This window comes from Periophthalmus magnuspinnatus, chromosome 1 (genome assembly GCF_009829125.3).
Source record: "Periophthalmus magnuspinnatus isolate fPerMag1 chromosome 1, fPerMag1.2.pri, whole genome shotgun sequence".
Taxonomy (NCBI): domain Eukaryota; kingdom Metazoa; phylum Chordata; class Actinopteri; order Gobiiformes; family Gobiidae; genus Periophthalmus; species Periophthalmus magnuspinnatus.
The window spans coordinates 26,275,027-26,302,488 of record NC_047126.1 but is presented as its reverse complement, the minus strand read 5'-3'; the positions used below and the strand labels follow the sequence as shown (position 1 = coordinate 26,302,488).

The 27,462-nt window shown below is 39.4% G+C and overlaps 2 protein-coding genes across 2 annotated transcripts; both read left to right on the top strand.

Annotated features, from left to right (window-relative positions):
• The first annotated feature begins 186 nt into the window (after positions 1-186).
• nup133 (nucleoporin 133) lies at positions 187-19,174 on the top strand. Its single transcript, XM_033975776.2, has 25 exons — positions 187-436; positions 1,353-1,468; positions 3,194-3,297; positions 3,475-3,708; positions 4,093-4,263; positions 4,751-4,903; positions 5,405-5,475; positions 6,372-6,519; positions 7,030-7,180; positions 8,274-8,428; positions 9,348-9,439; positions 9,613-9,761; positions 10,740-10,834; positions 11,031-11,255; positions 11,620-11,742; positions 12,422-12,515; positions 13,572-13,826; positions 14,283-14,416; positions 14,572-14,730; positions 15,293-15,428; positions 16,115-16,233; positions 16,962-17,042; positions 17,129-17,193; positions 17,282-17,370; positions 18,833-19,174. The coding sequence occupies exons 1-25, from the start codon at positions 306-308 to the stop codon at positions 18,967-18,969; spliced, it is 3,387 nt and encodes a 1,128-aa protein (XP_033831667.1). The 5' UTR covers positions 187-305; the 3' UTR covers positions 18,970-19,174.
• Positions 19,175-20,151: 977 nt separating this feature from the next.
• Positions 20,152-26,611, top strand: ccsapa (centriole, cilia and spindle-associated protein a). Its single transcript, XM_033965381.2, has 4 exons — positions 20,152-20,216; positions 21,949-22,334; positions 23,838-24,166; positions 26,402-26,611. Exons 2-4 carry the CDS (start codon positions 21,983-21,985, stop codon positions 26,573-26,575), a joined length of 855 nt encoding a protein of 284 aa, XP_033821272.1. The 5' UTR covers positions 20,152-20,216; positions 21,949-21,982; the 3' UTR covers positions 26,576-26,611.
• The last annotated feature ends 851 nt before the right edge of the window (positions 26,612-27,462 follow it).

The following is a 27,462-nucleotide window of genomic DNA, read 5'->3' as shown; positions in this document are numbered from 1 at the left end:
GTGGTGGATTTTTCTGTGAGTGATTATAATTCCTAATCTCTTAAAACACGAATAAAACATATTTTCAAAGTGTACATTTATATAAAGTAGAGTTATATATATTTTGATTTGTTGGTGGTTGTTTACTACTTCTTTTTATTATTTAATTTGTTTAATTAATAATACAGAATTTTGTCACGTACTGATGACGCACTTATTAATGGACTAAACCGCGCGCTGTTTGGCCATTCACTTTTTGAATATTACGCTGTTTTTCTTTATTCTTGTTAAATTATTACAGCACGGGGGTTTTCAGCCTCGGAAACATGTTCAGCCCCCGCACAGTTCCGAGCTCTGGCCGTCGGCAGCCGAACAGACCCTCGGCCCGGAAGAGTGTTGGAGGAGCGGGGTCCAGTCTGCTGTTCTCACCGCGCAGGACGCCTCTCTCCGGGGCCAGGTGAGACACCGCTTTGCTGCTTCAGCTGTCGTTGTGTTCATTCTTGTAAATCGTGCAACAGTAGAGGGAAATTCACTAAATACGTTAAAAAATACGTTACTTATGAGAATTATGAAGGACGCCTTTGATTGTTAGGTTAGAAGTTTAGCAAGTTAATTTGTGTATTTTATAGGTTATTAGTAAATCAGAAGACGATTGACAAAAGAAAAAGACGAAAAAAGAGGGGGAAAATACAATGCAAAAACTGCGGACGAGTGTTTGAACGAACATACTTGAAACATAATTAGACAGCTCTTCATGTTTTGTAGATAATTTGATTCCTGTCCAGATTGAGATGGTTTGGACATGTACAGCAGAGGGACAGTGAATATGTGGTACAAATAATGGGGAGGTTCGAGCTACCATAAAGCAGAAGAGAGGGTCAGATGGAGCAGAGGATGCAAAGGAGAGAGTCAGATGGAGCAGAGGATGCAAAGGACAGGGTCAGGTGGAGCAGAGGATGCAGAGGAGAGGGTCAGGTGGAGCAGAGAATGAAGAGGAGAAGGTCAGATGGAGCAGAGAATGAACAGGAGAGGGTCAGATGGAGCAGAGAATGAACAGGAGAGGGTCAGATGGAGCAGTGGATGAACAGGAGAGGGTCAGATGGAGCAGTGGATGAACAGGAGAGGGTCAGATGGAGCAGTGGATGAACAGGAGAGGGTCAGATGGAGCAGTGGATAAACAGGAGAGGGTCAGATGGAGCAGTGGATGAACAGGAGAGGGTCAGATGGAGCAGTGGATGAACAGGAGAGGGTTAGATGGAGCAGAGGATGCAAAGGAGAGGGTCAGGTGGAGCAGTGGATGAACAGGAGAGGGTCAGATGGAGTAGTGGATGAACAGGAGAGGGTTACAGTCAAAACCATATTATTTTTCCCAGATCGACACCAACTCGAGGTCAAAGTCACTCTGTCCCGGAGCCCCTGAGCTACGACGTCCAGCCATTTGGCTCCTCTCTCCCGGTCAAAGTCATGGAGGCCCTGACTATGGCTGAAGGTGAGCTGTCGGTTTACCTTTTTTAAGTGTAGAGAATATAAGACATCCACAACATTGCTGCACAAATTTGCCAGTGATGCTTATTTCTGCAATTTTGTTGTGCAGTTTGTGTAGGTGTTAACCCACACAAGAGATTGGGGTGGAAAGTAACTCATTACAAATATTCACATTATGGTAGTTAAATAGATTTTTTGGGGGGTAATTGTATTTTTTTTTGAGTAAACCTCATAGACTGTATAAAGAAGTGGACTAAGTGAGTGTAACGTCACCCATAGCATTCGGCTCCAGTCAAATGAAGTTCATCGAGGGTAGAGCAGTTATAGGTACGAATTTGGTGTCGAGTTCCATATTTGGAATTCTGACTGCGAGTATCATAGCAGCAAAAGACCCAATCCAGAGCGAGGCTGATGAAGGTTAATCCCCTTCCTATCCGCACTGCTGGTTTAGCACACAGCGGAAGCTTAGTAACGCTGTCAATCAAAGCTGTTGCTAATGCTAGCAGAACGACCTCGGGGAAAGAAGACACCTGATTCGTCTGTTATTGATGTTCGTATCTTGATTTACAGGCACAATAGCAAAATTAAAAACCTAGGATCACATAGAGCGGGTTAATACAAACATTTAAAGACCAAAATGAACAGGCTCACTGCAGCAGTTACCGAGAGAGGGGTGACAGTTTTTCAATGTAAAGTGAACTGGAGCCAGAGTCGATGGAGCCGGAAGCACGCCCACAATCACTTCCTATTTTGGAACACGCCGGCTAGCAGGTCTGCTATGTCCAATTATATATGCAGTCTATGGTAGATCTTGAAACCTGTACTTGCACTTGTAATTGAGTATAATGGTAACCAAGTAATTGTAATTGGTTACATTTAAAGTCATATGACTACTTACTGTCTCCTCCAGTCTAAACCAACAAACACATAACAGCAACGCCTGTTCTGATTGGACAGAGGTCATAGAATATGCAGATTGTGGTTTTAAATGACTTAATTCAGCTTCAAACTGTGTATATATACAATATATATACAATATTTTTCAAAGTGCTGCTGAAAATCTGTTAAAATAACTTTTTCATGTGTATGTGTGTTCTTTTGCTCGAATACATTTTGTCCATGTAACTGCACTTTTACTTGAGTGCAGAATTGTAGTACTCTTTCTGCCACTGCAGATGATGCACAAGAAGTAACCCTATAGAGGGAGTATTGTGCATAATCAGTTTGTTTTAGATTTCTACCACATTTAGATTTTCTACAACCTTGTTCCCTCAAAAAAATGCATGAAGAAAATGCGTGTTCGACTATTTGAACCCTCCTTACGGTTAGTGGCAAGTTTCTGTGCAATGCTCAGCCCACAAGCCTACATTACCCATACTCCCACATGACAATACTCCATAAATATATAAAAAATATGATACAAAATTACACATAGCAACTTGACAAACCTGATGCTGATCGTTACAATTGCGAGCTTCACGCTGATCGTCTTGTGATAGAGCTCTGAAGGGGGAGTGACTTAACGTGTGGAACAAAGGGAGGGAAGACTCAGAGCATCAAAGTGAAACTTACAAATCATGTTAATATGTTGTTTTTTGTGAATTTAGCATTTTCAAAACAATAAAACCATGGTTATAGGTATAGATGTATAGATATGTTACCAGTTAGTAGCCCATAGAAGTAAAATACCACCTTTTATAAACATATAACCTGTGCTCTGTTTCCTCAGCTGATGATCAGATCTCAGTGAAGGTTGATGAGAGCGGCTGGGCCTGGATGGTCTGTGGGGAAAAACTCATCATCTGGAAAATCTGTCAGACTGCAGTGGCTAAGGTGAGACACATCCCCTTTTTCATCCTATACATTTACTCTCCCTAACGCTTGCTCAGACTGCCGCTGGTCCAGCTGCAACTCCTGTGTCAGACTGGTTTAGTTGCGGCCTGACACTCACACAAGAACCGAAGGCTCTGCTGTGCTGTATGAATCTGTTTGTAATTTGTGACTCCCCAGCTGTCAGTGTGTAAGGAGCTGCAGTTGCCTCCCAGCGAGTATTCCTTCAGCTCTGACCTGATCTCGGTCTCTTCCGGAGCTTCTCTGGACTCTGCTCCGGTTCAGTCCATCTGTGTCCTGGCTCTGTCCACAGAGGGTACAGCCCGACTCTGGGCCAGTCTGGCTCACGAAGGGAACTACTCAGACACAGAACTGGACCTGGGAGACTTCACACACTCGGTGGTCGGTGTCAGGGTATGTTTAAAAAAGAAACAACAATATAAATAGTTACAAACTTTTAGTTACTGAGCTAAAGTTCATATTTCCTAGTAACTATAAGTGTACAAAATTTTTGTATTGCGATTATTGATTATTGGCCATTGAATTGAAATGGCCTAATTTTGCTTCTAAAATTGTTCTGATTTTATTATTTCAGTTCTTATGATTTTATTGCGACCTCAATTAATTTAATAATCTTGACATCCCAATCCCAGTAGTATGTATTGGATTGTTGCACTTTTAGACATTACACTCTATTTGCTAAAGTCTTTTTAAAATGACTCAAATTCTTGCTGTTTTCTTTTCTGTTATCTTTATAATTTTGTGATTTGTGAGTTAAAATGATTGTCCTTCTCTCAGGGGGGTGGTTTCGTGGTGTCGTCCTGTAAGAGCCGTCTGCTCAGAGCTTCCGCAGACTCTTCAGGGAGGCTGCAGTGCCACTGTCTTCCCCAGGGGCAGGGAATGCTCTCTGGGATTGGACGTAGGGTCTCCAGCCTCTTTGGGATCCTGTCTCCACCCACCAGTGACACAGTGAGTCTGGGGGGTTGCTCTGGGGGCCTATGTTCAAAAGTGTCAAACCTAATATTTGAGGCTCATGTGAATAAGTCAGTCTTAATCTGTTGACATTTTGGGTCCTTTAAACCATTGTCACGTATGACAGTCACTATGCAGCAATTGAAAACTGATATAGAAGCTATGATGATAAAAATGAAATCTGCATAATCCTAGTTCATGTATCTCCATATATGCGGTTTATCTCTGGCTTACACTACTTTATTGAAAATACAGTTCTCCAGTTGAAAAAGTGATGCTTTACCCCTTCTTACCAGGCTACTCTTGAATCACCCTAGACAAAATGTATGTACTATAATTTACTTTTACTGTTATGTTATTAACAAAGTTAATTTTTAAGCGTCTCCTCTGTCCCTATCTCCCTCTCTCCTTTTTTCTCTCTCTTTGTCTCTCCCCCCTCTTGTCCCCCCCTCTCTATTTCCATATTCTCTCCCTCTATCCTCAGCTCCACAGCGTTCTCTGGTCTCCCTCCTCCTCCTCCTTCTTCGCTCTCTCAAGCTCCAGTTTAAACAAATGGGACCTGGGCGACTCTCATGAACATCACATTTACAGCTGGGAGCACAGAGCTGTGACGGAGAGCATCACCGATGCCATCTGGGTCAGTGACGAGAGACTTTATACTTAAAGTGCATATGACAGGTTTGATTATGAATTTCTGTAAAACACAGTTAACATGATTTTCCTAACGTTGGTGAAGGGGCACCAGATATGGCATAAATATGTTACCTAGCAACCATAATGTTAACAAGGGCTAAAACTTATCTAAATTACACAATATTTATGATTGGAAAAATAAAAATAAATGAGAACACCTTAACTTTTTTAAAATCAATGTTTATGTTGATGACAGAGGCAGAGGGATTTTGTTTTAGAGCTCATCCTGTATTTTACAATGATCTACTTTTCTTTGCAAACTGCCATGTAGCTGATGTAAAACTATGATAAATATTTAGCAAAGGTACTATTCCACCAAACCAAGTTAGAATTAGAAAAACATAATAATAAGTCAAATCCACTGACTCGGATTTTGAGACATTTTAAAACGTTTACAAAAACTATGACTTCATTTTATTTTTATATTTTTCAAATTGTCCTTTAGGGCTCCCAGGCAAACTTTGAGGAGATGAAAGAAGGAGCCAACGTGACATACCTCGACATGAAGCACGGACAGTAAGTTTTAAAATGGAAAGCTATATCTGTATCATTGTTTAAAGAGGTGATATTATGCAAAATATATATATATATTTTTAAGCTTTCTACTATGTTATAATGTTGTTCCCTCCTCAAAAATATGTTATATATGTATGTATGTATGTATGTGTGTGTGTGTGTGTGTGTGGGGGGGGGTGTGTGTGTGTGTGGGGGTGTGTGTGTATGTATATATATATATATGTGTATATATATATATGTATGTATATATATATATATATATATATATATATGTATATATATATGTGTATATATATATATGTATATATATATATGTATATATATATGTATATGTTTCAGTTATTTCTCTTCCAGGTCCTATTTGAAACCTCCTTATGGTTAGCTGTAAGATTCTGTTAGTAAGTAGTGAGCAGTGGTTCTGTATGGGGGATATGTGATGGTTTTCAGAATTTTGATTGCAGAAGAATAAAGATGCATGATAACAGATTTTAGATAATACTAAAATTTCAAACTTTGATACTAAGGAATAGACTCGATACGCAATACTGATTCCGATACTACGATGATAATAAAAAAATACTGTTTATTTAGACAGTAGAATGGGATTTTCAAGATTAAATCGTAGTACTTTCTTTTATTTTACAGTGTGGCCTTATATCTGTGTAATCTCTCAGTCGTCCAAGTAGGTTCCATAGTGGTCCATGGTACTAGTCTATGTCTAGTCTTATACTTGTTCTGATGCAGCTCAAGATCATTCTAAAGCTATTCAGGAAAGGTTAATTTCTTTCTTTTTAGTATCGATACTGCATCTAGTTTTGATATTTGTTTTAATATTGATTAGTATCTGATTTTCGATACTTTTGACAGCCCTAAAGTTGTATCTCCCTCTCTCTCAGCTCTGGTCTGGTGGTGCTGGCTGCTGCCTGGCATCCTTCTGATACTCCCTGTCTGGCGTACTTCTGCCTGGTCACTCTTATCGGCTCTGGAGCCTCTGTCTCTGAGGAGATCACTGTGGAGGTCACCAAGTTCACCACACCATTCCAGGTCAATGCTCTCATGTTGGAAGATGGAATATTTAGTTTTGTTAAATGCAGTGTCTTCATTTTTCATCATGCAAAACACATTCATATTTAAAGCAGACATATTCTACAAAAATCAACTATTCAGGGCTTTTAACCTTGTTATATGTTTTCCCTCACCATTTATTCATCCAAAGTTGTATTTGGAGTGATTTGTGCTTGTTTGTGCAATCTTTAGTCACTTATTTTCAAGATGCTATATTACCTATCAGCTCTCGTTTTCCCTGCGACTGGTATATGCCCACTGCTCTGTACTTACTTTGTTCTCCAATTTAATTTTCTTAATTGGTGGTACATGTAGGACTTGCATAGTCATTTTGGTACGAATGAAAAAAAAAAATCAGCTACTCGCTAGTGTGATTTGCCACTATTCAAATGAGATAATGATCCATGGGTATCATAGATTATAATTATATAGCACACACAACCATAATAATCAAAATCTCACTGTGATCATGAATCCTGTCTGTTGCAGAGTGAGGAGGCTCTTCAGTCCATGAGTCTGATCCTCCCTCTGGCCCCTGGCTCTGAGGCGTTCATCTTTAACTCTGAGCTGGTGTTCGCCTGCTCCACCGGAACCAAGAGAGCTGCACTGCCCGATGAAAAAATCCTATTTAACGCTCCAGGTAACACTCTGTTAATATGAAGTCAATGTTTTGGATGAAAGAAATAAGAATGTGATCAGAGCGTTCCAACTTCTCAATTTAGACACTGCACCACATCTGAAAACACATGGCACTTCTGATGTAAGTGCAGATAGATCTTTGCTCTGTGACAGACAGAAGCACCGCTGTAAAGTTTGAGGAGAGGCGTGAAACCCAAAGCAGAGGCAGAGACAGCACCTTTTCCTCTGCTGCTTCTCTCCTCCTCTGCACAAAAGAACTCACTAACCTGCCCCAACCACTTCCTCCGCTCATAGCCTTGCGCTGTGTCTCTCATTTAGTCAGCAACCTCCAGTTAAAAAAAAAGTTATGAATGTAACTACAGTTCTATGAATCTTGGATGATCACCAGAGGATCACTCAGAATCCTTGCATTCCCGTGAGAAGATTCTGCAGGAACCTTGGATGATACCGAGCTATAGCCTCTGATTGGCTCAGAGGGTCATGGAGTAACTTTGTTGGCATTAATACGAGAACTGTACACTGTGGAGCTCCTGTGGGGCTCCTATTTATAGCAAAGGACAGGTTGTTTGCCATCAAGCTGCTTCATGTATTGGCCTTTTTAAAGGGTCTATAAAAAGTAATGAATTTCATACAACAGTAAAACCAGAGACCTCTACACCAGAGTTGTCCAAACTACAGCCAAATGTGGCCCTCAGACCAATTTTTGTTGGCCCTCATGCCTCCTCGTAAACAGGCCCAATTGATCAAGAAGTATTTTTTTAGTACAAATTGAAGCAATTCTACCTCTATAACCTGAAAAACATCACATTGCGTTGTGACACAGACCTAAAAATAATCTTCCAAGTCTTATTAAAAGTACAATTTGTGTTAAATGCACTATTTGACTCCCTGTATCGACACTGGTCTGTGGCCCTCCACTTCAAATATGTTTTAGTATGCGGCCCTCGGTGAAAAAATTTGGACACCCCTGCTCTATACCTTAGATTTTTGTGTTGCCATTCACAGTCTTCAAACACACATCTTTGTGCTATGTGCATGCATGTTCTCCCGGTGTTGTATTAACTGTAATTGTGCTCCTCATGTCCATGTTTCAGGTGACGGAGTATGTGGAGGTGGATGCTGTTCAAACTTGCCTGTGTTCTTCACTCGGCACAGTGGTCTCATGGCTCTGGTGGGGAGAGAGAGCGCGTCTATCCTCCCTGAGACCATGGAGGACTCTCTCTGCTCCTCCCTTGCTGCTGCGCCTGAGGTAACACACTGTTCTGTAGGGAATTAGAAAATAAATCAGATAATATTGATATTGCTATTTAGCAATGTGATTCTTAGTGTGTCTTCAGACAGATGTGTCTTTTTAAAGTGAGTTACAATGGATATAGAAGAGAGGTGGCTTTATGTTAACTCATCATGTCAGCGTTAAAATCATTGGGACAGAGAGTGGACTTGAATTATTCTATTGTTGACTGAATGTAATTGCAGCCACCGATTTATAGAAACAAAATGATACAATGCAGATGGAAACTAGCTATTTAACTATAATCTGGTGCGGAATGTCTGTTTTTATGAGCATAATGCCTGTAGACAAAAAACACATGTATTATGTTCCATATATATATATATATATAATTCTTTTTTTTTTAACAAAAAAAAAAAAAAATAGAATGGTTAAATCTCTTTTAAGAGGGGGTATTATGCAAAATAGATTTTGTTTGTAATATTTCTACCATCTCATAATGTTGTTCCCTTATCAAAAACATGCCTGAAAATGTTTTAGATGCCTTCCATGTATATTTCAGTAATTTAGTGATCTCTCCTTGGCCCTATTCGAACCCTCGTAATGGGTAGATGAGATTCAGTCCAATGCTCAGGCTACAAGCCTATGTCATCCATGCCTCCATTTCAAGGAACAATTCTCCATAAATATACCAAAGCATGATAAAAAACTGTACACAGAAACATCACAAACAAGCGCTTTGAAGGGGGTGTGTCTTGTTGTGGAGAGCAAAGGGACAGGGAATTGTCATTGGAGTGTCAATGAAAATGAAATGAAAAATGAAAGTGTTACAACTTTATTTAAATTTGTGAGCCTTGCCATCAAGGACCATCCTTACTACTAGTGTCATAATATTATCCTCCTCAACTCATGAAATTCACTGAACTCCCTTCATCAGGTTTCTGTGATGGAGACTCCAAGTCAAGCTGAAACTGTGGCTGAAAAAGACAAGACCAAACTGCTGAAGGCTGCATTTCTCCAGTTCTGCCGGTAAAAGACTGAACCCGGGGACTTGAACCCGGGGACTTGAACCCGGGGACTTGAACCCGGGGACTTGAACCCGGGGACCTGAACCCGGGGACCTGAACCCGGGGACCTGAACCCGGGGACTGAATCCGGGGACTGAACCCGGGGACTGAACCCAGACTTCCTTGTTGTTCCAGTAATGACCTTGTGGGGGCGCAGACAGTCACTGATGAGCTGTTCCCCGAGGAGGGGGCAGAGCCGGACACCATGGTAACGGGGATCGACTTGGATCTGGTGGATGATTACCCTGCGTCTGACCCACGCTGGGCTGAGTCTGTGCCGGATGGTGAGAGCAGATACGGCTTCAATATGCTGTTTATGTAGAAAAAAATACACAGAATACAATGACATTGTGCTAGGGCTGTTCTGCATGTATATGTATGGTGGAATTTTCAGTGGTTACTATGGTGACATCAAGCACAACTTGGCAAACACTCTCAAAAATGGGGCTGATTCACACCTGAAAATCTGCACCAAAGTCTGGACTTAGAATGTACAAAGAATTATTTTCATTTCCCCCAATTTTTTATTTCACACTACCTCACTCAACTACGAAATATCAGACTTTTCCTGGTGTTATTTCTACTGTTATCATGACTACGCAAGCATGCCTCTCAAACGCGGAGCATAGAGGAGCTGCAAAGGCCACACTGCACCGGATAAGACCTTGGTCCGGGCCAAGACCGCCAAAGGACTTGCTGTTTGGCCCGGACCATGGTCCGCAGAAACATTCACACCTTTGTACCAAACTAAACAGGAAAATCCAAAACAAAGATTTCAAGTGTGAAAGCACCCTATAATAGTCTGAAAACTACAATAATTAATTTTATTTTAAACATAATTTTCAAGAGCTTGTGATCAATACAAGTGTTCGTGGTCCGTTTTAGTTGTTTGATTTTCAACAAAAAGGGTGTGAGTGACAAAAAAAAACTATTGGCTAATGCTAGCTAGCTTGTGACTGTAATTTTATGTGTGAGAGACTTGTTTAAGGGCACAAATCAGCTCACCTGTAATAGCATCAGCTAAGTCAACTCTTTCTGGTTAAATTGTGTTAAAACAAAGCTCATATTAAAGTACAACTTGAGTAGCATAGCTTCAGAGAGAGCAGAGCCTACAGTTTGCTCCACGCATCTATGGAATGTTAATGACACAGAGGAACGTCATTATGAGCAGAGGATGCAGAGGATGCATGGAGCAGAGGATGCAGAGGAGGGGGTCAGTATATTATAATAATAATAAGAAAATATTTCTGGTTGTGTTTCAGAGAGTGGAGGTTTCCCGCTCACATCTCTGATCATTCTGCATCAGCTTGAGGACAAGATGAAGGCTCACGGCTGCTTCATGGACTTTCTACTGCAGGTATATTTCAAACTTGTCCCTGCTAAAAAAACATAGTGTCAAGCTAGCTCCTGCTCCAAGCCTGTTCCTCTGGAGTGCTACAAAGTGGAGAGTCTATGGCGGAAGGATCCTGGGAATTGAGAAACTCCCTAAATCTGATCTACTACGTGTATATACGTATCTCTCTCCTCTCTCCTCTCTCTCTCTGTCTCCTCAGGTGGGTTTGTTGGACCGCCTAGGCTCCGTCACCATTCGCTCGTCTCCCATGGCGACGCGTCTGTTGCTGTGTGAACATGCAGAGAAGCTCCAGGCTGCAATGGTGCTAAAGAGCCATCACTCCAGACACCCAGAGCTCATGAATAGAGTGATCAATTCTGCCCTGGGCAAGAGGAGCACCACTGTCCCCCCAAGTCTCACAGCAGCAGATGTCTTCTTTCGGGAGGTAAGACAAGTGCACACCGCTGAACAGAAGGGGGCAGCACAGGGTTACTTTATCATTGAAGTTGCACATTAATTTGTTCTTCGAAACAGAATTCATAATAAGGGAGCCGTGCCCATGCATGGATTTTGGTTTATTGTAATTTAGTTATAACAATCCTAAAACTCTCCAGCTAAGGTAAACCAAGAGTACCTGAAAATCTGGAGATTGGCCCACAGCACTCACCAGGCCCTGTCAGTGACATCAAAGGATGAGCCAAATCCAGATGAAAATAAAATGCATCTTAACCAACCCTAGGCATTATATGTATTTCTAGTTGGATAATAATTGTTTTCAGTAAAATGCATATTTTATATTCTTGTTGCAGGTGTCTCAGATCGGGTCAATATTTGAGTGTCTTCTAGAGGAGGAGGAGCAAAGCCTGAAGGACTATCCTGTAGACTCAGTGCAGTGGGCGGAGGTCGTCCTCACAGTCAACAACATACTGAAGGTACAAGGACTATTCGAAGACAAATATTAAAGGTCCTATATTACACAAACTTGATTCTTGTGAGTTTTAATTCATGTTAGAATGTTGTTATCTCTTCAAAAACATACCTGGAGTTGTGTTTTCTTTCATTCATGCATGTAATCATTTATCATTAGTCTGTCCACATCTCCAAAGCTCAAAATGCTCTGTTCCACCTTGTGATGTCTTGAAGTGAGAGTTTTCAAGTCAACCACAACTTTTTAACTTTTGTTCAGTAGAGATTAGCAATTCCAGGGATGATCCAAATGATTCTAGTGAAGGTGTGTGGAGTTTAAAAACACAGTGGAGCACTTCTTGTATTACACATGACATCACAAGATGAAAAAAAAGTGTTTTTTGGTTTAAGAGAAGAACTCATCTTAAATATACAGGGTTTCCTAGCAATCTGGGTTCTTTATAAAGACAGTACAGTACTGTATTGCCTTTAAAAAGAACCCAGGCTGCTCATGTATAAAATAAGACAAAATAAAGGTTTTGGAATTATGCAGGGTTTGGATGTTAAACATGTGTGAATGAAACAAAACACAACCTTATGTATATTTTTGATAAAACAGACAGAAAGTGGATCAGAAAATGGCATAATACCGGCCCTTTAAATACTCTCTGCTTTATCTCCTAAATATAATCTGTGTGTTCTCAGGACGTCCTGCAGGCGGCGCTGCAGTACAGAGAGACCAAAGCCTCCATGTACAGAGCCTCAGAGCAAGCAACAATTGAGTACATCCCCTGGACAGGTCACTATAAAAAACAAACAATCAGACATTTATTTCAGCAGCATTGAATCTCATAGAGTTCAGTGATCGCCTGATACTTGGTTCTGGAAGTGTATTTCCCATCATACGCTTCATACGTGGGCATAAACTTATAACATAAATTTTTTTCAGAAGGTTTATGAAAAAAAAAATACCAGTGATGTAATGACTAACAACCACTAGGCCTATAATTAGTTATTAAAACATTAAAACATTTCAGCAAATTTTAAGTTTGAAATGTTTTTATTTTTATTTTTTAGTTATCACATGGCTTTTTAGTGTTTATAGTGTAGCCTTTTAACTCTTAAGATCTGAATTGTTTGAAAAGTCTATGGCAGATGATGAATAAGAATTTTACGTTGACTTTTTCCCCATTCAAAAGCTATAATATTTAGTTTCTATTGTTAATTGCTATGGCAACAAACCATGGTCATGCCCCCTGTCCTTATCTGAAACTATGACATATTTCTATTGTAAATGTAGATTTTCAAGACACATTTTTAACCAAATAAATGTAAAAGTATGGGAGCTGAAGGCTTCTATTCATAAATATTCATAATTTAAAGAAAAAATAATAAGAAATATTTTGTTCTTTTTGACATTTTCATTTTGTGTGTGTTTTAGTCTGTATAGTCCAAATGATGAATATGTTGATCAAAATGTGACTTTCATAATTTTTATAGTCAGAACAGTCATGATTAGGGTCATCAAAAGTATCGAAAATCAGGACAGAAATGAACCTTTCCTGAATAGCTTTAGAATGATCTGGAGCTGTATCAGAACAAGTATAAGACATAGACTAGTATACACCCATGGACCACTATGAACCTACATGGACAACTGAGGGTAATATAATATATATAAAAGAAAGTAATGCAGTTTAATGTTGAAAGTCATATTGTATTGTCTAAAGAGACTGTTTTTTACCATCATTGTGGTATCAGAATCAGTATCAAGTATATTTCTATTACTATCGAAATGGTATGACATTTTAGTATTGCAGCCAGTTAGAACATAAATGTTAATCTCTCTCCTCAGCCTCCTCCAGTGTGCGCTCCGTCCTCTCTCGACAGCATGAGTTGCTCCTGCGTTCGGTATATCCTCAAGCAGACTCAGAGTTGCGCAGTGCCATTTGTGAGCAGCTGGTGGCACTGTTGGACATTTACCTGGGCGGGTATGTGGCCCAGCTTAACTCTGTGCAGCAGCAGAAGCCCGCGGGAGGGCATCAGGAGCGATTCAACGCTTTGGAGATGGAGTACACCCAAAGGAGAGGCGAAATGCTCGGACTGTTTTGTGAGTGGATATTATAACTTTGACTGGTGTGATTTAGTGTATCTGCACCTTACTGCAGCAGTATAAATGTTGGAAGGTCATGTTTGCAAATGAGGATTGTGGGGATGCACCAATATGATATTGATATCGAAAATCAGCACAGATATTGAAAAATTTTGGTGGATTGGATATTGACTCCAAGATATCGGTTCAGTCCATTATCCCATTTTGGTCTATAAACTGGTGCAATAAGACATTTTACTGGCCAATGTTGGTCCAGAATGTCTTGTAATATTAAATTTGTATTGTTACAAAGCTGTTCTTTAGTTACTTCAAATGATAAAAAGTTAGTCACATCCCTAGTGAATTGGTTCTCAAACATTTTCCCTGGTTAAATAAAGGTTAATGAGGGAAAATACAATCATTCTTGTCTATTGTTTTTGTAATAATAAAAACATAAACCTCTGTGTTTCCCAGTGGAGCTGGGTCAGTACCAGTGGGTGGCTGCTTTGGCAGAAAAATACTGTGACTTTGACATCCTGGTTCAGATGTGTGAGCAGACGGACAACCAGAGCCGACTGCAGCACTATATGACCAAGTTCGCCAACCAGGTAGTCTGCCCCTGTCTGCCCCTGTCTGCCCCTGTCTGCCCCTGTCTGCCCCTGTCTGCCCCTGTCTGCCCCTGTCTGCCCCTGTCTGCCCCTGTCTGCCCCTGTCTGCCCCTGTCTGCCCCTGTCTGTGTATAACGGCTTATTTCTTTGTTCAGAACTTCTCAGACTTCCTGTTCCGCTGGTACATGGAGAAGGGGAAGAGGGGGAAACTCCTGTCTCAGCCGGCCGCGCAGCACCTGCAGTTGGCCAGCTTCCTCCAGTCGCACCAACACCTGAGCTGGCTGCACCACATTCACATCAACAACTACCAACAGGTGAAGATGGCAATATAACAAATGTGTGTGCAACTGCTGTCAAGAGATCTGAACAATTCTACACCGGTGGTGTTCAGCATATAACACATTTACGATAGGAGACCTAACCTCTTGGTTGTAGGACAACTGCTTTACCATCTCACCTGCTATGCCTGTAGTAGGTGCCACTAGAACTAACTTTCTTATACTATGTTATAATAATAATAATAATAGTGCTGTAGGCCTTTAGCCGCTTAGTTGATTAATTGGTCGATGGTGTCTTAGTTGACAAAAATTTTCTAATTATTTTAATTATAGTTTAAGCTTTTACCTGAGAAAACATCAGACACAATAGGGTATGGAATGAGCTAGCGAAGATTTGCATAAATAATTGGTTTTGCATGACCTCCTGTTCAGGTGTAGTCTTGAATGCAGTTTTGGTCAGATATATAGAAATGCATAATAGTTTTGAGAGCTTTTGCCACACCTCCTTTTTAGTCGACTAATTGAGCACATGCCTTTAGATGACCCAGAATTTCTTTAGTCCACTACAGTCCTACAGTACATGTGCTGTCTGTCTTAGGCCCATCAGACTCTGTATAGTCAGGCCAACGCAGAGACGAGATACTTCACCAAAAAGAAAACTCTTTTGGCTCTGAGCAAACTCACAGCTCTGGCCTCAGACCTGAACAAAGACGATCTCAACAAACAAGTCAATGGTGAGTTTCTTTTACGTGATCTATCTAAGCTGCATTACCTCATATACCACACTGCTTGTGTGAGCTCTTTATACGTTCATGTTTCATTTCATGTTAATTTAATTTATCTTTATTTATACAGGGAGAGCCTAATGTTTAGACAATACAAACCAAACAAATAGCTGCATAAGCCCATTTAAGATTAAAAACAGGTGCAGGTGTGATTTTAAATGTTTATCACCAGAATATTAAAATTTATTAATGGCACCAATGTCCAGTCCAATATCCAGTCCTTGAAATGTATTCCTTTTTTGGGAAGCAAAATAACTAAAATCTTTTTTCCCATTTCACTTCTATTGCGGCCAGTTTTTAGACCTAGGCAATCATGAGATCTTGTTTTAATCGTTCCTGTATCAAAGTCCAACAAACAAGTGAGATATTCAGGCAGTCTATCAGGTAGCCTCTTACAAATAAATGTACATGTGTAATGTGATGGGAATATAAATTCATCAGGGCTGAGTGAAAGAGTGTATCTAAAGGTTTAAAAGTAAAGGCTGAAGTCTGTACGTATTTTATATCGCAATCATCTAGTACAGAAAGAAAGGTTGATTGAACTATTTATTTTCTGTAATTTAATAGGATACAAGATTTGTTTCTATAATGAAATGACAATTTTGATTTTAAACTGTTACATAATTTCATTTCAGACATTGGGGAGCAGGAGCGGTTCCTCTTACATCAGGAGACACTCCCTCGACAGCTGCTGGAAGAGAAACAGCAGAATCCAGACACGATGCCCGTCCTCACCGCTCACAACCTCATACAGGTAAAACACATGTATTGATACTTTGCAGCTGATGTCATCAACATTCCCTGGATGTGTGATGCTAACCATAAGCACTGCTCTATCTGAGACTTGTTAGAATTTAATCTGAGCTTCATTTTAACACAAACTGACTTAGTTGGAACTACAAGTGAGCTGGTTTGTGCTCTTAAACAAGTCTCCCACACACAAAATTACAGTAGCAAGTTAGCATTAGCCTACAGTTTTACAGTTACTCACTCTGACATTGTGTTGAAAATCATGGATTGAGACTATGCTAGAACTTTTTTGACAGTGTTCGCTAATGTGCCTCACCCTGGCAGCTGCTGAACATTCCACCATAGAGACATGTTGAACACCCCCAGCATGATGTTACTGTTATCACTATCAATACAAATGACAGAAGCAGTATTATTGTAATACTGCAGTTGTTTAGGTATGATATCAGTCATCGAAATAATCCCTCAAAATATCAAAAGAATATGTTTTGTCAATTTGGCTCATCCCTAATTGATCATGAGGGGATTTATCTTCATTGCAAAGCCAACCAACAGAAATTGGGACTGAAGAGACCTTTGTTGCATATATTTACATTCAATGAAGTTTCAAATTGTGAACTGTGTACTAATGCTAAGATAGCAAAGGTTATTGTAAAAGCCTGAACACCGCATAATATATGACCATTTCTATTTTCATACATGTTTTAATGTTTGTGTTTCTTCCATCCACAGCTGTACATTTGTGACGACAACAGGCGAGCAAATGAGTACGACTTTAAGAAAGCTCTGGACCTGCTTGAGTACATTGAAGAGGTGCTGATTTTAAATTATGAATTATGACTATTATTTTAATGATTTAAATGCATTATAATTAAAATTGGTGTCCCATTCTGTTGCAGGAGGATGAAGTGGACATTGAAGCTCTCAAGTGTGAAATCCTTGGAAAAGCTCTTCGCAAAGACGAGTACAATACATTTGACAAATTTTTTTTTTTCAAGTTATAATCTGTAGATTTAGCTGTGGCATTGAAATATTTTTGTTATTGATCTCAGCTGGTCGACGGCCGATGGAAACGACGACCCTCTGGAAGCTGCTAAAGACAGTGTTTTTGTCAAGATCCTGCTCAAACTCATACAAGAAGGTCAGCCATTATTACTATATAGGGGGTATTTTACTTCTATGGGGTATTACCTGCTAATGCATAAAACATTTAGATCACCATGTTACAAATTTAGCATTTTCAAAACAATAAAAGGTATCAACATGTTTTATAAGTGTCACTTTCATTTTTGACACTCTGAGTCAAAAGTCACTCCTCCTTTAGAGCGCCATCACATTACAATCGGTGTGCATCTTGCTAATGAAACTGGCCATTGCATCAGATTTGTAAAACTATAGTGTATTGTTTTGTATCCTGCTTTTATTTATTCATGTTAATTGTCATGTGGAGCATGGATGACATAGGCTTGTGGGCGAAGCATTGGACAAATCTTGTAGCTAACCGTAAGGAGGGTCCGCATAGCACCCGGGAAGGCTTGTTTAAATTCTCAAACGTACATAGATGGCATAAAACCTCTTGAGGCATGTTTCTGATGAGTGAGCAACAGTAGAAAGCTCCAAAAGGGCAATTTTGCATAATACCCCCTCTTGAAACTAATGACACTTATATGTAGTAGGGGAGACTGGGGTAAATTCAGTCACACTAGTAGTACCACAAACACCACAGTTGTGTGATGTTTTTTGAGTTTAATAGAAACAAGTTAATTGAAATTGTATTTTTTAGATGCTTTTATATGTGTATGTGTTTGGAAATATTCAGTCGATACTCTGGATGGTGAAGATTTCCAAAAATAATACATAATATTTTATCTTTTTTTCTGTATAAAATCTTAAATAGTTCATAAATGTGTGTCTCAGGAACAGCTTTTCATCTGGTTTTCCCCATCACCTGAAGTTAAAAGAGGGAATATACAAAATAGATTTTTTTTTTTTTTTAAGCTTTCGTTGTTCCCTTGTTGTTGTTGTTGGGGTTGTTGTTGTTTTTTTGGGGTTTTTTTCAAACTCTCCTAATGATTAGTTATAATATTCTGTGTGAAACTTACAAGCCAAAGGCAGCCATGCTCCCATGTGGCTGAAAAATTGAACACAATCTGACCAGAATGGAGGGATTTGTTAGGGAGACTAAAGAGCAGAGAGTTATAATAGTTAATCTGGGAGGTGGGACAAGAATAGCAGCAGTGTGAGGACTGGGAGAAGGTCTGAGATGAAAGATATTATGGAGGTGAAAGAAGGCAGAGTAGAAGATATTATTGATGTGGAAGTGGAAAGAAATGTCAGGATGCCACCCAGACTCTGGACCTGAGGGGAAGGAATACAGTGGAATTGTGGTTTTATATATAGTTTTGGTGAATATAGCAAAACAATAAAAGGTAACATGGTGATCAAATTGTGTTATGTGTTAGCAGTTAATACCCCATAGAATTAAAATACCCATGATTTAAGATTTTATCAGTGAAGTTAACCAAAACTGATAACAAAATCTATCGGTCTGTGAATATATTGGTATTGTTTACGTTTCTGCTCATTCATTTTTTATGTTGTAGGAGTCCCTCTGCAGACGTATCTCCCCGATGTTAAAGAGCTTTTGGATTTAGAAGAACTCGGTGTTCTAAAGTCCAAACCTTATTTTGAGTTTGTGCTGCGAGCAAATTACGAACATTATCTACAGGCTCAGATGTGACACTGCACTTCAAATTAGCTTTAAAAAGAATGTTCAAATATTTTCTATAAATATGCTCTTTTTCTAAATAAATAATTGTGAAAATAATGTTTTTTTTGTTATATTTAGTGTTACAATCATATTTAAAGGAACAGTATGTAACATCTCTAGTAGAGTATCCAGCATTTGTTTGTTTCCATGGCATTAAACTTTATCAATTACAGATGTTTTTATTGTCCAAAAATACCTTGTTAAACATACATTACTGTGAGTGGGCGCACCTCACCATAGATCTGACCTTTAACTTGGACTGGAGCTGTTCACCTCAATAATTGCATTACATTCATTTACGTCTCATTCGTAGTTGGTGGTATCCTGCTACCAAAGTCACAGTTGCCCTGGAGCTTGCTGATGGACATGGCTGCCAATCTGCACCACTGGCATCTCCAACCAGCTCTTATCATTCACAACACCATGATACTTGGTCAAGGAGAGTGAAGAAGTGTCTCACTTAAGCACACAGCAGCCAGAGGGAGTCATCAAGCTTTTAACAATGAGAATATTTAAAACAATTAAAACATTTTTATAATAATCATACAAACTGAAGGACTTGCCGTGTGCTATGCAGTCACGTGGTCAGACAGCGTCCCCTTTCACCTGCGCCCTGCTCTAACAAATTGTGCGCATGCGTACACAGGGCTCCTGCATTTTTACGGAGCATCCCATTTTTATTTGTTTGTGAACCACTCTCATACAGCTCAGAGGATTCAGGAAGCTCTGATTGAGAACCGGCCCTTCAAAATAAAATATTTAATACAAATGCAATACTCAAAAATGAAATATGGATCGGTATCAAACAAAACTATTTAACGTTAATTGGAAATTGGGCACTAGGCCTGTTATTTGACCAACTTTTTAAAGAAACTGTATTTTTCTAACAGCATACTTTTACTCCTTTTACCTGAGTATTAGACACCTCTGTACATAAAGTGCATTAAATTAATATACAGATGGGTATTATACGGTGCGGTAGTAATAGACCTACTGCCAATATGAGTTGAAAAAAAAGTATCAATACATATTTTTGCACATTTTTCACATTTTCTTGACTTTTATTGTGAAGGCGTCTCCCGGATGTCGTTCTCGTTCATTCTCTCGTTCCATCTTTTCAAGTCTTGCTGTTTTCTGTCAAACGGAGCCGAGCAGCGATGCCCATCTACGGGGAATAATTAGCGTTAAAACCCCCAATCCCCTGGAGAAAAGCACTGGTAAGTCTATATTTATCATACATTTAAATTAAAGTATAAAAGAAACCATGACAGAGACGACATTTTATTGTTTACCGTCTTTGGTTTTACAGTCCGTTATAACGAACAGGTAACCAGTCAGGGATGCATCACTTTTCATCGTTTTAAGGCGAAATTATTCTACAAACTTGCAATTTACTATCTACATATAACACAATAATCCCTAAATTACATGCAAATACAATGCATACGATATAAATTTTGCAAAATATCCCAATTTCTTATTTAGGAAAGGCACGTCTCCATAAAATCGTGTTAAAACTTGAAATTCCCACACAGAATAATACATTTGAACATGCGCATTTAATCCAATGTAACGTAAATCGTAATCATATTTAAACTGAAGCTAAATGCAAAGGGAAAGTAGGCTAGTGATCCAGTGGAGGATTATGCAAGCTTAAGTAGCTAGCCTAACCTATTAAGTAGTATTGAATTTCAAGTGCACTGTGATATATGAAATTTAACATTATAGAGCTGTGTGCAGGCAGACAGAGCACTGTAGTAAGACTATAATCAGGCTCATCCCTCCTTTAATCTGCTGTGAAGGATGTGGTGAAGCAAACAGGTAAACACAATGTGGACTGGATTAGAGATCAATTTATTTAGAAAAATATGCAATGTTAAAGACTAAACCCAAGGTATTTCATTGATAGAGCGTTTCTATATTACTACTACTACTACCGGACCCTCACCCGCTTGTCTGTTTGTCTTTGCCTGGAATGTTTCCCAGTATAGTATTACATTTATTATTTAATAAATACAATCTAGACAGGTGTTTTTATTCCTAAATAATACTATTTGAAATGTATGCATTCTAATGAGTGGGTTTGCCTTGTACCTTGGCCTGGGTTCATCACCTGCTTGCCTCATGGAGAGTTTAGTGCTATACTTTGCAACATCCCATGTAAAGAAAGCAGATGGGTGACCCTTTACAACAAAACTTGCATAGCAAGGTTGTCAAAAATATCGAAAATCTCTTACTAATTTATACTAAAACTCAATACTCTTTTGAGCAGGAATCAATATTTAAAAAGTCACAGGACATAAATGAATCTACTTGAATAGTTTTAGAATGACCTTGAGCTTTCTCAGAGCAAGTACAAGACCACATAGATCTGTATATGCCATGGATCACTATGGAACGGACAACTGGGTGATTAAACAGATATAAGACCACAGGGTAATATAAAAGAATGTACTACGATTTAGTGTTTAATCATTCTGTTGTCTAAATAAAGAGAGTTTTTAATTATCATCATGGTATCAGAATCAGTGTATTGAGTTTATTCCATCAAAATCGAGAAATTTTAAGATCATGACAATACAAGGACTTTTGTACCTTCATGTCACTCAAAGGGATTTACAACAAGCAACCATTTAGACACTGGAGGCGAGGGGAGTTAAGTGTCTTGCTCAAAGACAAAATGATTCATCTGTGTGAGCTGATCGCTCTACCAATGTTGTTTCAATCAATAAATCAACAATAATAGAAAGCTCAAACAAAAGTCTGCTTTAACAGTGCTTTGGACAAAAGCGTTCCTCCTCAGTTTCCTGTGTCCAGGTGAAGTCTGGACACACAACAGTGGGATCTGAACTGAAGACCTTCAGATCAGAGGATTTTTTACTATGCCAAAAACAAAAAAAAAAGTGTATATTTGGTATATCTAACAATACATGTATTTTTTATTTGTAGGTTGTATTTGAGCTGAAATAAACTACCCAGGGCCATGGTGACAAAGAAAGTGCGAACTGAGTACATGAAGAAGTTTAAGGACCCAAAATGGGACAGTTTCTCCAAATGTTACGAGGACTGTCTGAAGTACCGCTTGACCCGGCGCGTGATGGAGGGTGCCCACAGACCCTGGTTCTGGGAGGGCTGGGAGGGCAGTTCTGAGTCCAGTGGGTGGTCCACTCCCCTAGGCAGAGGTAGCCGGGTGGGCCCTCTGTCTGTGGCATCTCCAGACACGACGGAGGTGACACAGAGGCTGATGGAGCTGAGGACCACCCCAGGACCCAAGCACTGTTCTGGGGCAGAGGAGTCGGAGGAAGAGACTGGAGGAGGAGGTGGAGCAAAGACAGGTAAAAATTAGATTTGGAAAAACATGACAAACATTTAATCTGACTTGGTTTGGTTGGATAGTACCTGTGCTAAATATTTATCATAGTTTTAGATCAGGCAGTTTGTGGGGAAAACTCCATCCAAAATGCAGGGACAATTTACATGCAAGGAGCACAATGACAGATTTAGCATTGTGTTGTTATTTATTTTTATTTGTTTAATCATAATTATTGTGTAATTAAGACAAATTTTAGCCCTTGTTTTTTATTATGGTTGCGAGGTAACAGTTATGGAAATACCTCTACGTATGTCATATGTGCTGCCTGTGTCCAACAAGGAAGTAAAACCTCTAACCCCATATGTACTTTAAATACCACCTATTTTAAGAATCTAAAGGTATTGGAAAATAATGAAAGTGTGTGTAAAAGCTACTGACTGTAGTTTAGACCTCTACAAACATGTTCTGAAATATTCCTATGTGTCAGGCGCTGTGTGTCAAATTTCCTCCCTGTTTCTCCATGGGGAGTTTAGACATCTTCAAACATATTCTGAAATAAATGGGATTCTGTAGGCCGTAGTTTTATACTTTTGGCAATGAACAATTTAGGTATTGAAATTCAAAATATCTTCATCTGTTTTGTCTACACTGTACATTTTGTATTTCGATTTTGTTTTTTTGTTTATTTATTTTATTTATTTATTTGATAGGGACAATGCACATTAATGAACATCTGTTGTAAACAAATGTAAATATGCCGGATTATAGCTACAGAGCTAATTTACATCCGCAGTCCCCAGGCAGGTAAAAAGTACAACAAATACATCACATTAGTACAATATACAAGAGTTAAAAAGTGAGAAGTAGAGTTAAAAAAAAAAAAAAAAAGGTAAGAAAAGTAAGAAGGGAGGTACATATTTTGGCTAATGATCACATGACTGATTTGATTTCAGCCAGAGTTTGAGTTGAGTTTTAAAAGTGGATAATGTGGAGCACTCTCTTATTTGAAGTGGAATGCCGTTCCAGATCTTACTCGCCTTCACAGAAAGAGCATTTTGTCCAAAGGCAGTTTTTCTATAGGGCACCTCACAGTCTCCTCTGGACGAGGCCCTGGTCCTCATGCTTCGGGTGTTTTTTGTTTTGAAAAGGTCTGACATGGGAGGCGGGGCTAATCCATGTAGCACTTTGTAGATAAAACATGCATATTTAAAATGTTTAAAATGATCAAAACTAAAAAGATTATGCTTTTTTAAAATATTACAAACATGGAAAGAAAGCGGTTTCCTATCAAAGACCTTTAGGGATTTTTTGTAGAGTGATTCCATTATTTTGAGTGTATTTAAATTTGTTAAAGACCAACTTGTGATACAGTATTCAATGTGAGATAATATCATTGAGTTGTTTCTAATACCATTATTTACACACGCTTTTTGTATCTTATTTTATATTTCATTCATCAGTTGTAATAAAGCTTTTTTTCTGATTTCTTACTAACTTCTCTTATTGGCATCTTGTGTCTAAACAGATACAGCAGTTGTACAAAACGGCCCAAACGAAGTTAATGCTAATGCTAATGACTCTTCCGCTGTGAATGGTTTCCACGACGACACACCAACAGACAACGGCCCGATCGACAGCGCTTCGTCCGATGGGGAAATCCTGCAGCCGCGGGCCAGACAGAGGCCTCGGCGGCGCCCCCAGAAAACCGAACCAGGACAGAACCAGGTACAGACCCAGGGCCAGAGAGGGGGGAAGACCAGAGCTAAGAGCCAGCCTCCGGCCATCAGCAGAGAGAGGGAGAGCAGACTGGACTGGACACAGAAACACATGGAGGCCAGGAGGACTCCTATTGATGTGAGTGAAGCTTTAGGGCTGTAGTCGTTTAATCGGTCAATGGTGTCTTAGTCGACCAAAATTTTTATCAGTTGATTTAATTAAAGAAACGTCCGCTTCAGAAAACAACAGTGCCCAATAGGAGCTGATGTTGCCATAAATGTCATCACAACAAAGAGCCGTGAAGTTGTCGGCCCCACCTTTGGATAGCTGCAGATCACGCTAGTCACATAGATATTGTTTCATTTGTACCAAAAAGATTACATGACACTGACGAATTCTACTCATATCAGTGATAAGGAAAATAAAATTGGAAACAAAGTACAGAACAGTGGGCATGTAGAAGTGGCAGTGAAAACAAGTGTTGATTGGCAAAATGGCGTCTTGGAAATAAGGGATTAAAGATTGCTCAAACATGCACAAATCACTTCAATTACAACTTCAAGAGGATAAATGAGAAGGGAAAGTTGATTTTGCATAATAGGTCTGCTTTAAGATTTAGGTTTTTTGGTATTTAAATGTAAAAAGTAGAGATAGTATTATATCAGCTGGCCAATCTATTGGACCAGTATTGGCACTTTTTTATTTGCAACTTGGCCTGGTCACCTGCTTGTCTAAATGGAGATATACAAGTTTAATGCCATACTGTGGAGGTTTTTTGGCAAAACAATTACATCTCCATGGAGACAAGCAGATGGCAGACCTTCCACCAGAAAAGGTGGAAGGTCTGCCTTTGGTGCACCTTTAAGATTCACTCCCAAAACACCAGTTTACTCATGCCATACCTTTTCCTTTCCATCCTCACTGCTAATGTGTATGTAAATCCTTGGAGTCCCAGTAGAATAATTAGTGGACTAATCAAATTTATGGTTGTTTGAATCCATTTGTTTTTGGGTTTTTTTCTTGAGTTTTCAGAACATCTAAAAATGTATTTGGCTTCATTGCAGAATGTGTGCATTGTGTAACCATTTTAATTTCAGTAAAGATTAAGGGTACATTACAACTGTGCACACACCATATCAATATTGGGACTTCACAGATATTAAACCTGGAACTAAACCAGGACTAAATCAGACCTATTACGGCATCATGCCAAGTCTTCATTGTGACTAAACTAGAACAGGTGTGAATGCAGCCTAAGGTAGACTATTCTTTTTTGGCTCTTAACTCATTAAAGACTGACAGAGATTAGCCTGACGTGCAAATGCTAACCCTCTGGTCCCTGTTAAAAGTGTTGGTGTGGTTAGTAAAGCCACCATAGTCTTTTCTGCATGACACCAGATCCACCTGAGACATTCTACACTTGTCATGAATAAAACAGAGGCGTGTGGTTTTCGGAAACTGCGGGGTCTACAGAAAGGATCAGACAGAGCAGGTTAAACTCCAGGATGTCTGTCAGCAAGGCCATTCCTTGATATAAAACAAGATAGATAATTGTAATACTTGCAAGGGTTATGTTATAAAAGGCTTGTGAAATTTTTGATTTCCACTTTCAGATGAATCACTGTTGCCAGTATAGTATTTTCTATTAGAAAAAAATACAGAAGTAATGTGATCCTTCATCAAACTTGCACAGAAAGGTGAATTCTCCAGGAAGGTCCTGATTGCTTTCGGTGAGAGTTGTTCATGTGTAGAACTCAGTTCAGAGCTACACATATCAATCTGGTTTAAGCCAACATTGCTGGGGAAAATCCAACCAAACCCCAGATGAATGTTTACTTACTTTAGGAAATATGAGCACTGACACAAATACATTTAGTGAGGAAACCACTGGGAATATTATGTACCACAGTGGGGTAGCAGGGGCTCTTGTACAAACTGTTGTTGTGTCCTTAGGCAAGACACTTTACTCGTATTGCTTGTGTATGAATGTGTTGTATGAGTATGAGGTTAGCTAGTAGCTGACCAGTAGCTAGTGCAACATCCTGCTGTGTGTATTTGACCAAAGCAGCGTGACTTCATGTGGGATCATGCAATAACACACGTCTAATGACCTGAAAACTCCAGACTGCTCTGGTGTCTGGAAAAATATACAGTGGATTCTTTTCACAGACCCACACCTCATCCGGGCCCGTGTCGCACTCCACCAATGTCAGTAAGGCAGGACACAGAGGTCAGAGGTCAATGTGGCATGACACAGAGGTCAGAGATCAGTGACAAGTTTATGGGATTTATGGGAAGAGTCCCAAATTGCAGCGAAAAAAAAAAAAAAAAGTAAAACAACTTAAACTTTCTAACATCATCTGTCTCTCTCAGAGCCACACGTCAGATGTCTGTGTCCAAACCGGTCGTCCCAGGACTGGCCTCCGCTCTCACATGAGGAGAACCCGTTCCGCAGACCTGGACAAAATCCGGAAGAACCAGCTGTCCGTGTCCGACAGTCCCTGGGTCACAGAGTATATGAGGTGCTTCTCTGCTCGGATCAGGTAGAACAGCTGCAGGAACCAAAGGACTGAACAAGGGAAGAGAAACAGTATGTAGTTTAAAAGTCCTATTTACGTCAAATTTACTCTTGTGAGCTTTTAGCCATGTTAGAATGTTGTTACCTCCTCAAAAACATACCCGGTGTTGTGTTTCATTCACACATGTTTGGAGATATAGACAGCCTAATACTAAAGGATTATTCACATTACTCAAAATGCTCTGTTCTACTTTGTGATGTCATGAAGTGGTAGTTTTCAGGTTAACAGCTACTGTTTGCATTTTTTTTGGTAAAGATGGGCAATTCCAGAGCTGAAATTATGCAAATGATTCTAGTGAAGGTGTCTGGAGTTTAAAAACACAGTGAAGCACTGTGCTGTATTACCACATGACAGCATGAGGTTGAACAGAGAAGAACTCAGCCTAAATATGCAGGGTTTGTGTGACTGAAACAAAACACAGCTCCAGGTAAACTCCAGGTATTTTTTGATGAGGAAATTACATTATAACATAGATTCGAAAATAACGTAATATGGGCCCTTTAAACATGTGAAGTACAGGAGAGTCACTGCTGAATCTAAATGTATTACTTTACAGATGAACTGTCTGCAGCATGGGCAGACAGGTGCTACTTATGCTTTTGCTCATATACTTTGTGGTACATTGAGCAGTTCTGATATTGTTGACTAAAATATTTTTGTCATAGTTTTCATCAATTTTTGTTGATTAAAACACAATTATAAGTTACTAAATGATTATAATTACAATTATTTTTGTTTCATGGTGACACAGAACATATTTGGCAGATGTGATGACAAAATTGATGTAATATACCACATATGGCTTCCACGGGAGTAAGGACTTTTTGGCACTGCAGCGATTCTCCTTAATCTCAT